At 34.1% G+C, this 12,162-nt stretch overlaps 1 protein-coding gene across 20 annotated transcripts in view; it reads left to right on the top strand.

The window, feature by feature from the left end:
- Positions 1–12,162, top strand: part of CSNK1G3 (casein kinase 1 gamma 3) — a 79,127-nt gene that overhangs the window by 20,622 nt on the left and 46,343 nt on the right. For 14 of the 20 annotated variants that reach the window (XM_080573695.1, XM_080573685.1, XM_080573697.1 and 11 more), the window contains one exon: positions 2,837–2,906. The exons of 3 other annotated variants lie outside the window; for them this stretch is intronic. In XM_080573695.1, coding sequence (XP_080429821.1) covers positions 2,837–2,906 — 70 coding nt within the window. Of the gene's footprint in view, positions 1–1,774; positions 1,930–2,836; positions 2,907–11,891; positions 12,005–12,162 lie in introns of all 20 variants that reach the window. 3 more of the 20 variants (XM_080573700.1, XM_080573699.1, XM_080573688.1) reach the window with 2 other exon arrangements.

Genomic DNA, 12,162 nt, shown 5'->3' with positions numbered 1-12,162 from the left:
ATTAAGAGGGAATGCTCTTCTGTGGCGAAAAGAAGGTATCTACATTAATGAAACAGCTTTGAAATAATAATGGCTTAGGTATTTGCCAAAGGATTCATAAGGAACTGTTCCAGTTCTGCAGTGTTCTGTAAATCACATTCACAATGCTGCTTTTACATTCAAGACTAATTACGTAAACCAAAAATATAGCCAATTTCTTTGGTAAGAGGAGGTGCTGGCTTCAGAGTCTTCTGGGATTAATGTGGCATTTGAACAGTGCTTCAGTTTTGGGTTCCCAAGCTTATTTTTAGTTCCTGAAATCTACTGGAACACTAATGAAAACAGAACCATGATGTGTTACTTCTTTTTTATTCTTGAATATAGTTCTCTTTTTAACAGTCAGGAATAAAAATGTTGTTTGTAGTGTATCCTTCATTTTCATCTTACAGTGAAAGTTTACATGTAACGTATCTTTTTTTCTGGATTTAAGCTTATGTATCCTGTTCTTCTAATTTTTCAGTAGTTCTCTCCATCCTTCAAAGTACGATGTGTAGGAACAAAACTAATTGTGTATGAATAGGTTACTGTTCTTGCCCTCTCACTAGTTTTGTTGAACGAAAAAAATTATTTCCTTTGTATGTTTGTAGCTACTCAACAGTCAATAAAGCATCTAAGCCTACTTACACATGCATGCAATTGCAGAAAACTCTCAATCAGTAAATAAATTACAACTACATTTTGTTAAATTTTTCTGCATTACAGGAGGCAGTAAAAGTGTTAACATTGTCTATCTTCTAGACAGGATTTTAACTTAGTCTTTATCTGGTGGCCAGCTGGCAAGTAGAGTTGTTAGACTGTTTGTGAACCTGTACCTTCTGGAGACTTATAAGAAGTTTTCTGCTGATGACGTGAACAAGTGCCATTTATTTGAAGACCCGTCAATGTAGATGTTTGTGTCAAAAATAGAATTCTTTTCCCTAGGAAACTCCATTTTTTTTTTCTTGCCTATTCACATAAATTTAATACATGCAAGCTGTTTTTCTTCCTCGTTATGGGACCATCCTACAATATTGAATAGTGAGAAATTAAGTGTCTTGTCTTGTTGTGTTAAACTGATGCAGAGTTTTATGGACTAAAATATTTTACACTTAGCAGAGTTGCAAGCTTTAATTAATGTATATATACATTAATGTATGTACATAGTGTAACTGTTAGGTTTGTATAATACCACTGCAGGCAAACTGGTAGCAAAATTTTTGTGTAGTTTTGTAAAAGGTTAAAATGTTTTATGCTTTAGAGTGGATTTATTTAAATGTTTGAAAGCTGTATACTGAGGTTAATAATTGCACTTATTTGCTGAGACCCATATTTACAATAATATGCTTTAAGTGAAATCTGTCTTTAATATGTGATAATAAATTTCAAGTATTCTCATAAACTGGAAGTGAGAGCTTTTGGTGGCCCAGCTAGTGTAGCTTAACAACTGCGTGTAAAGCATTAACACCTTTTTGTTTTTAGAAAGTTCTTGCTCAGTTCTTTGCAAAAATTTCCAGTAAGCAACTAGAATGAATGCTGTGGAGGATAAAAACATATATTAAATTGTGCTTAGTTTTTGTAAAAGCTGCTGTGTTGGCCTATTTTTACTTGTGGTCCTCAACTTTTGGCATCCTGCCAGAATCAAATAACAAATGGATTCTGACAGGGATTTTGGCTGTAGCACGAGCAGCAATTTGAAACATCTGAGTGTTGGAGGGAGATGGGTTGAGGAAGGGAACTCGGCTTCTTACAATTGCAGATTGGCTTATGGCTTCTGTAGCCTGGATGCACGACTTGGAAAGAACATAGGTTAATGAGCTGTTAGCTTCTCGAGAAGATGATGTGAGGAAAGAGATGAGTACCTTGCCCAAGCTTTTCCTGAAAATTGACATTCAGCACTATCTGTTGTTGTTGGTAAGTGTTCGTATTAACAATCTTCCAAGTACATGCTGCAATTCCAGTAGCAGCAGTTGGTGCAGGAATAATTAGCAGTTAATGTCCAAATTGTCACTGACTCACTAGGAGATGTCATATATCACAATAAACCAGGCTTATCTTCTAGAAGGTGCTCTAGGAAATTACTTTAACAATCTTATGATAAAGTAATATTTACTTTGGAAGGGGAAATACTCAAGAAGTTAGGGCTTAGATTTAGGCTGCTTGTGTGTTCCTGCGTTTGATATCATGTCACTTTATTCTGAGATTTTGCAACATTAATACGTATGACACAGAACTAATATTTCATTAACTTATGTAAGCTATGCCAGGGAAAAAAGGTTTAAAAACAAAGTTATTTTGGTGCTTTTTTTTTTTTGTACTTAAAGTTTTAGAATGATGCAACAATCTATGTTAGGATGTGGCTATTTGGTGAAAGGATTTATTTTTTCTCCTGAACCTAGCATAAAACTATTTTTGTTGATAAAAACGCATTTATCATGTATAGCAGGAATGTGGACTGTCTGATTTGTTAAGCTCCATACCGATGCTACCTTTTGTCTGAGGGCTTTGACACATACTCTGGGGAGACAAATTTTTTTTTTTTTAGTTACTCCATTGAGGGTCTGGGAATCAGTTTGCAGGTTGGACTACAGGATAGTGGAGTGATACAAGATGTAAAAGCCCTCTATACTACAGTGTCACCTGTCTGGGCTTTGTTTCCTAGCTTCCTAATTACCTGTCGGTTTGGAGGGAATGTTCAAACTTTTCATGTATCTTGGGAGCAACAGGGTTAGTTTGGCTGGTAGTAGGTTAGTGTATTAGTTTTTTAGGGTTCAGCAGGAGGCTCAATGGCTTTTAAATGTTGTCTTTGTTTTTAAATCAGGAGCCAATGAAGTCGAGAGCACCACAGCTACATTTGGAATACAGATTCTACAAGCAGCTAGGATCTGGAGGTAAAAAGCAGTATCATATGTTTTACTGTAATGTAATACAGTATGCATTTTTCACAGCAATTTTCTCATTTAGGGGTGTGAATCTTATTTAATGAAGTGTCCCTAGGTACTTAAAGCAGGAAAAAGACCCATAATCGGTGGATTAATATACATGTTCTTCTGGTATTGTAAAATTTCTGTTCTTCTTTAAAGTGTCTGAAATCCTCAGACTACTTAATAAACATTAAATATCACACAAATCATACCAAATCATTTAACTAATAAGTCTTAAAATTTATAAAGTGTTTTCTCTTTGAATAAACACTATAAATAAATTGCTGATCTAATAATATTTTTGTTTAAAGTTGATCAGATATTTAAATAGCTTTAGTCTTAGTTTTACTTCAGTTCCGTTGATACTATCTGTATGCTGCTTATTATTTTTAGACTCCAAAACACATGTAAAAAAAAGTTTAAATGCAGAGGAGACTTGCTTGTTTCATTCCTCTTGGTGCTTTTATACCCAGAAATACCCTTATGATTGTTCCCTCAATTGTCCAGTTTTCACCTTTTCCTGCCATAGGTGAGCTATCCCTAGTATTTTTCATGTAATTTTGCACCTTTCACAAAACTACAGGCACTTAGCAAGGAATAAAGCTACTTGTACTGAAAGTGAGTACAAATCTTCCCTAAATTAGTTATATAACTAGGAAGAATATATGTTGCTTGAAAATGCTCTTGAATTCCTAGAATAGTTTTTCACAGATCATGTAGTTACCTTTTTTTCAATTTTTAATAATGTTTCTTTTGCAAAATGGGCTATTTTGTTTATACTTTATTTTTACATGCAAACTATTTTTTTTTCCCGTCAAAGGCTGTTTTTAATTGTGATCTTAAAGTTATGTTTAATCTGCATTGAAGTGCTGTTTAAGCTGAAAAGTGCTCTCCAAAAGTCAGGGAATACAAAATAGACATGCCGCTTGTATATTATTGCATTGAATGTATGTGTTATGATGAATTTTAATTAATTCTTTTTAATACTACTTTTATTTTTTAAAATTCAGGATCTTATATTTATTGATACACAGATTGGATGATATTTCTCTGGTTGAGTAGCTTTCAAAATGTTGTCCTCTTGTTTAAAGATCCTCTGCTGGGAAACACACTTTCTAAACCTTTTACTTCATGTAGAACTTCGTGTTTGATGCTGTTGCACCAGGAATGTTTCTTCAGAAAGAACTCCTCATAAGATATGATAATGTCTGTTCCTTCTAATAGATGGAAAATTAAGTTGCAGACTGTGTCATCAAAATCTTGAGTCTTACATGCTTGCTAATGTGAGAAAACTGTCAGGGTGCAATGTCTTTTTTTTTTTTTAAGTAGTTGTAAATTGTTAACGTACACTTGGCTGGCATTCTGAAAGAGCAGATAAATTAAAAGCAGAGATCTTAATCCCTTAGCTAATGAGACAGTCATAATTGCACAGTCTGTTTTACTTATTATTCAGTCTTCAAAACTCTGGGTAGCAACAACTTGATCACCTGTTCAGTTACCTTATAAGTGTTGTTAAGTGCTGTTAAGGAGAATAAACTCTCTGATTCTTTGTATATTGACTGAAGATGATGAGGTCTTTGGTGTGACCTTCTCTATGTTTTCCAAGTAACTTTCCAAGTGTTTTTATTACAAAGTGAAAGCCTCCCACATCAAGCCTAGAACCCTTTTAAGCTTCTTTTGAGACTTGTCTGACTTTCTCAAGCATCCCAGTTGAGATTCATTTTAGTGGGTTATGTGGGATGCACCATGAAGAAAGTAATATTCATGCTTCCATATTCCTAGAGAGAAGTTCAGAACCTTGTTGTCTCCTTTTCTTTCTGCAACACAGTTTTCCCATCTTTGCCAGAATTGGCCACTCATGTGTAGGAAGCCATTCAACTTGTAGAAGAAAAATTGCAGAATTATCTATTTTCTATCCTCATGTAATTTGAGGCAGTCTGTTTTAGTTCATTTTTTTTGGCGTGCACATTTCAGTCAGGTGTGGGTGTAAGAATTTTTCACATGTGAACAGTTGAAAACCATGATGGAGGATATTTGATGGACCAAGTGATAAATCTTATACTAGTTCTGGCTATATAGGCAGTGTTGCTTTTTAAGCAGTGATTGTATTTTTGTCAGAGTAAACTGACGAAAATGTATCTTCATTGTACAAGTGGCGTTAGGAGGTATAAAAATAGCTGTCATTGCTAGAAGTCTTAACTGTAGTAATTGTGAGCAGATTGGTTTCTCTGATAAGAAATTACTGATTGGAGTATCAGTTCCAGTTGTCTGGAGCCTTCTGGCTTCTAAAAGTCCATATTTGCAGGCTTTCATCATGAAGTTGTTTTTTTTTCTCAAACAGTTTTTTATTTATGCAAAACTTTACATAATTTAGGTGGTAGTTAATACTTGAGAGTAAACTGAGTTTGTATTTAATTGTAGTAAATATCTTCCACTTGTTCTACACATCTGTACATGCATTCATATAAATTAATAGTAAGTGACTACTAAAAATTGGTATAGTGAGTGTGAACCGATTTTTCAAAAGTAACTGTGGAAAAGGGTATAATATTTCATTTCTTTCCCAATTCTGAGAAATGGCAGAGCCATTGTTTTTTGAAGACAGATAACTTCATTTTTCACAAGTAAGAACTATGAATTCCACAGGTGATGCTACAAACAGCCATGGTGACTGTGAAATAACCTGAGGGTTAATGGGTACTTGTAGCTCCTGTGAAATCACAGTTTATTTGGGGTGTTGGCATGGGAAGAAGGCTCTGATGTGAATTAATAGTTCTGGAAGTAAATAAGGTTATTTTCCTGAAACACCTTCTTGAAGTCAAGTAAACAGTGTTATTGGGCAGCCTATTACCTTGCTTTCTAACCATTTTTAACAGAGTAGCTTGGTGTTTCCTTTGATCATATGAATTCCTTAGGTGGAAAGATTAACATTTTGAAATTCCTGGAAATATTTTCTTGGTATTCCTTTATCTCTAGCCAGTATTTGCCTGCTACAGGTCTACTTATTCCTATAATATCCATTTTTGTTTCTTTTGTAGTGGATTTGTAGTAGTGGATAGTATAGATAGTAGGATTTGTATAGTAGGATAGTATAGATAGTATAGATAGTAGGATTTGTATGTAGTGGATAGTGACTTAAAGATTAAATAAAGATTAAAATAATAATAATAATACTGTGATCAGACTTACTCTTTTGCTTTCTTTTGTTTCTTGAATGCTATGAATGGGTGAAAGATGTGCTTGGGTGCAAAAAGCATTTTGGGAGGGAGATCTCTTGTAATTCTCCTCCCTGACAACAAAAGAGTCAAGGAAAAAATAGGCAAGAAATATGCATGTAAAACCAGAAACATTTCAAAACTGTTTCCCTTTGGAAAGAATCTGCTTATAAAGGACGCTAAATCAGCCTCAAATAGGCTTCTTACTGAACACGCCTGTGAATGTTCAATAGAATGTAGGAGTTTGTCAGGAAAAAAAAAAAGTGAGGTCTCTTTCTTAAACAGGAAACATTTTATCTACTGTGGGGCTACTCTCAAAACATTTTGAGTTACTCAGAGGAATGGATCTAAACTTCCTAAAAATAGTTCTTAAATCATTTTAAAGATGTAACTAATTTTGGTCACATCATAATTTACTTTTCATTATAAGTTTTATATAGAGCAGTAGAGATTTTTCTGAATATTACTTTTCTTTTTTTTCTAGTATAACTTTGTTGTTTAGTAGTTGTGGGCAGGAGAATCTTGCTTGAAGTACATACCGTACTCAAAGTCTGAGATCATTTAGTTGTTGGTATGCAGAAGTTTCTAGTTAAGTGAATAAGCACCAACAGATGAAATTTGAGATACCTTGAATTCTAATATAATTTTAGTTAAAATTATTTTTCTTAAAACCCAGTAAGAAAAGGTAAGAAAAAGATACATCAGTTATAGCACAGTACTACAAATAAAACTCCAGCTGAGTTCTTATCTGAAATTATACTAGGACTTTTAGCATGAATAAAAAGCAGTTTTGTATGCTTTCATTTATTTATTTTGTGGTAGTTATCTTTCACACTAAGTCTTTCCCTTCATGATAAGAAGGTGAACTTCAGAAATCAGCTCTTTTTCACGTTTTATGTCTGAATAACCCTTACAGACATAGTGTCTGTAATTTAACCACACCCAAACTCAGTGTGCTTTTTGATTCGGAAAGACTGTGTCAGAGAAATCAGTAGCTGTTGGCTCAGTTCTACTTTTGAGGAGTAAAGCTGAGAATTTTGTTTTAATGTGGGACTTAATGGTCCCTCATGAGTGAAAACTTCCAAGGGAGGAAGTTTTCGAAGAAGACAGGTAGGAATTTACAGTATGGTTCAGTTTTGTTTTAAAATAAAGAGTCTGCATGCACATTAAAGAAGTTGTTTTGTATGTGTTTGAGAGTATAAAAACTATTCAACTTCTTACTGATTTTTTTTTCTTACATCTCTTAACAAATCTGTAGGCCATTAGTTGTAACGGCTGGAAGCCTCTACAAGAGAGTGAGATCTCATACCCATCTGACAAGTAGAACAGAAAGGCAGACAGCTGCTGCTGCCGTAGCAAGCTTCTGTCTGCAATGCTGCTGACTAACTGAGAACAGTGTTACGATAGTACCTGTCCAGAGCAACAAGGAGGACCCATTGTTAGATTTTATTTTTTTCATATGAGATAATTTGTGAAAGAGACAAAGATCTGTTTAGCTCTGGATTATAATAAATCTGAAATTGCTGCATTAACATTTCATGCTAAGTCCAATATTGGTAATATTTTATTTTTCTTAACTTTTGTACATCTGTTCTTTCAGATGAAGTTTAGTTGACTCTTCAAATTAGCAGTTAAATAATGTTTCTTACAGTGTAATCAAAATGTGACACTTGACCAATGAAGTATAAGAGATGTATTTGTTCTGTGGAAAACAGTATAGTGTCTTAAGTGGTTTTGGCCACTGTGAAAAGAATGCTAAGTACTGCATTCTGTACGTGACAGTCTTTTCTACAGATGGATACTAGTAGTCATGTGGTAATATGCTCTGCATTAGTATCTAAAAATACATGTAGTTTTCTGTTCTGAGGTAATGAGAGCCTACCTTAGACATTAAAAAAAATCATACTACTTGGATGGTTATAATAAAAAAAAGTTACTCTTGGTTGGAGGACATTGCACTGTGGTTGTAATGTGATTTTCAACGATACAGAAGCCAGTAGATCATGTGTGTATATATTATTGGCTGGTAAAACAATGTTAGTTTAAGAACAGGACTATGTAAGAGAAGCTACAGCCAGGGAAGTAGTAAGCATTTTTGCAAGCTTGTCAACTGAGGAGTAGAATCTACTCACTGTTTTGGCAATTGGGGTCAGCTGAATATTTATTTTAGCATTTGGAGCATGTCGGGATTCTCTGTGTTGATAACTGGGTTTTGATTTGGGAAAGTAGCAAAAGTGGTTTGAAATATCTTTTTTTTTTCATTTTTTGGTGCAGAATATGTTAAACTAAGCATTTATTACAAGGTGCTTTCTACACTATTTAATGTTGAATATGTTAAACTAAACATTTATTTATTACAAGGTACTTTATACACCATTTAATGTTGCTTTGGTAGAGTAGACATTGCTGGTCATAGTTTTTTCTTCTTTGTTGGAAAGTTGTTTGTCAAGCTGAAGGCCAAGAGTAAAGTTGGCGTTCAGTACTCTTTCCTGTAGGTAAAGACCAAAATATTTAAGGTAATGAAAATAAAATTGTTCCTCTAATTTCAGTTCAGACCAACTTGATCGTGTGGGACAAAATGAAAAGTTTGAATGTTCATTGCCAACTTCCCAATTTTTTTTGTACAGCCCTTTCAGGGCATAGAATGCATGATTAAGCATCCTTTTAATTTCCAGTATCTGCCCATCTTTACTGATAGGAGACTTTTTTTTCCTACTCTTTCGCAGTACACTACCAAAAAAAAAAAATACTAATTCTGTATGGGAGAGGATTTCCTATTGCTACAGAGGTCAATCCGTTGATCACTTCTGACTTATTGCCAGGGCCATGGCCAGCCTACCTTCATAAGTAAGGGAGGTAGTTTGTTTCCTCCACAGGGTGACATTTATTATGGAAAAAGGTGGTTTCAGGTGCTGACACCATACCAGGATGGTATCAGCATCTCTGATCTGATCTGCTCTAACTCCTCCCAACACCACAATGACCCCTAATTCTCAGGGCGCTGGGCCTCATGTCCTGCTCCCATCTCATTTGCAACCCATTGATCCCAGTACATGACAGCTACCAATGTTCTGGTACCATGGCACAGCGTAGTACCAAATGTGATCAGAAAAGTGTCATCCATGTGAAGCCCTTCACCTGCATTGGAACAGAGTCCATGCAGACAATGCTGTTTAAGTTCCCTATGTAAAATTGTCATCACTTTATTACAATTGATGTTCTACTATATAATGAGGAGTCGCCTTAGTAATGGTTCCATCTGATTTTAGTGTTAGAAGTGAATTGTAGCTGGATTAATATGATGATTTCATATGATTTTTGTTCATGGGTTCTTTTTTTTTAGGTATTACCTCAAATATCCCATTCCCTATTTTTTTAAAAATAATACTTTTATTGGGGATTGGAACCTTGCACTTGCCATTATTATAATATAACAATAATGGAAGTTAGCATGTTTTGAAGCGAATTTGAAAAAAGACTAGTACAAGATTAGTCCAATGCAATAGATGTCCAAATATATTAATTAACTGAATATTTCCAATACCTTATTAAAGTAATAGTAATTTACTGGAGTTTCAGATTTTAGGAGATAAATTCATTTCTGAAACAAGCGCATTGCTGTTACTGATTGTTAGAAACAAAAGTTAAAGAGAACATGTCTAGCTGTTAAGTGCAGAGTTGGCAATTAACTCAGTTCAGGATAGTCTTAATTATATACATATACATATTTATGACTTCTTGTGTATGTGGCTTTGAGTTATTGAAGTTTCATAACCTGCCTGTGTATCTTGCTAGCAGACATTCGATATATACTCAGTGATTTTTTTTGTAATGCTGCATGAAAGTTGCTTAGAACCATATTCTTAGGTAAGTAGTGGCAATTTGCTCCTGAACTGAACACTGATTTTTTTTTTCAAATTCTTTTAGTACTGCTGTCCTACATACACTTTTGTTCTATTTTTACTAGGGATGTTTTGTAGAAGAACAAACAGTAAGCAATTTTTGTGTTTTAGGCAAGTCTTTTCTAGCATTTCATTTAAAGAAATATACAGAATTTTTGCAATTTATATTTGAAGTATTCTTCCCTATAATTAGTTCAGGAGATCTGTTAAGAAATGCAGTTGTGCAGATTTAAATTTAATTTACATGTGCATGTGTTAATGATTTTGAGAAATGGTAATTAATGACTGTAAGAAGCCTGGCTTCATACATTACTTCAGAAGTACTGAAGTAACGGTGCTTATATATTATGTCCTTGTTTAGTTTGCTGTTTTGCAGTCATGTGCAGGGATGATTGTGGTTTCCATAGCTGTAAAGTGCTGAGTTTCCTGAGATTGTATGGCCTTCTGCATATGCTGCTTTGGTTTTCTTGTATGCATGCTTTCGTGTATGCTATTTTGGTTCAACTTGAAAACCACATGCGGCATTATCCTGCAATTTTGTCATCACTTCTTTCCCGGAGGATTCGGGTCAGATGCTGTAGTCTTAGTGAGGAATCCTTGTGTTGGTGGCAGGTTGTTGAATTCAATTGTTGACAGTATCAGTACAAATGTGCAGTGGAAGACAGCTCTTACTGCATTTCTTCGGTATCTTCAGCTTGGATTATTTCAGTGTCTCTTGAGTTGCTATATATGAAAAGTAAAACTACAAATAAAAGACAGTGAAATGTAGGAAACTGAATACAGAATAGTGTGTTCTGTAATTGCAATCTTGTGTATTTTACTGTCATTTAGGACTCTGATTTAACCAACAATCTAAGTAATAAGATATAACAGGTCATTTCAATAGGTGTGTTTCTCAGCTGGATTTGGAAGAAATTGTAAAATGACATTGATATTAAAATAAAACACTGAACAGTCACCTGCCCAATAGCTTTACCAATTACAGATTGTATTTTTAGTGATATTGAGTTACTGGTCACACATCCCATCAGTAAAAATTTTTGAATCCCCCCTTTATGTGTATTTATAAAATAAGTGTACCACTGTATTAATATTATGTACATTAAAAGATGTACAAAATGAGAAATTAAAGGGATGAGATACAGCTTAAATAGTATTTAATATATATATTGTACACAATCTTGCTCTTTAAAAAAATTACTGCCTCTTAGTGAGAGTTATGTGCTTAAATATACTTCATTTTTTAAAAAAACTCTTGTTTTTGTACTTTGTGATACAGTGATTTGAATGTCTGGCTCAAAGTTTGGTTTGAGTTTGTTTTAATAACTGTCGTAAGTGGAAAATGTTCCTCACAAAGATATGTAGATCCAAATGGAAGAAGTGCATCTCTGGCTGTGCTTACTAAATCGTGGTGCTTGTTTTTAATCCCATTCATTACTAATTCTGCTTTTTATATTTAATTCCACTATTTTTCATCTTTCCAGATGTTAATCACTTGTTCTTGAAAACTAATCAGAAGATATTAATTTTTCGTATTTTTAGCAAATAGGTTTAAAATGCACTTAAACTCTTTAGGAGATCTATGAATTGGTTAGAAAATTCTGTTTCCAGGTGAAAGTGTAAAATAGATTGTAAGAGATTTTTTTCCAGGTCAGATTGCATTGTTTTGCTCAATGAAATCACTTAAAAATGGAAACATTTCCAAACAACAGTTTCTAAAATGCTGTCTCCATAGCACAAGTTTCTTTTGAAAATCACCTATGTTCTTGCTCATTGTTTAAAATGTCGCCTTCACCCTTATGTGACACCTGTTTTTTGAACAATTTGTGAAGTAGCCTACTACATGGAGGAGGTCAACATATTTGGAAGTCTTGTCTTTTCGTAAAAGAAAAATGTGCAACTCCTCTTTAAGTTCAACTTCTTGAAGATCTTTGCCACAAGATAATCGGTAAGGAGAAGATTTTTCATGGTCAAGCACCTGTTTGAGCAACGGTTATACTGACAATTTTTCCATAAAACATGTTCTTTATTGTCATTTAGTGTTGAGAGTATATCAACTCCAGTACATCTTTCTGATAGTGATTCAGAAAAAGTTATGTGTATGTT

This window comes from Anser brachyrhynchus (genome assembly GCF_964034855.1).
Source record: "Anser brachyrhynchus genome assembly, chromosome: Z".
NCBI lineage: Eukaryota > Metazoa > Chordata > Aves > Anseriformes > Anatidae > Anser > Anser brachyrhynchus.
The sequence above is the reverse complement of the archived record's forward strand: the minus strand, read 5'-3'. Positions and strand labels throughout refer to the sequence as shown.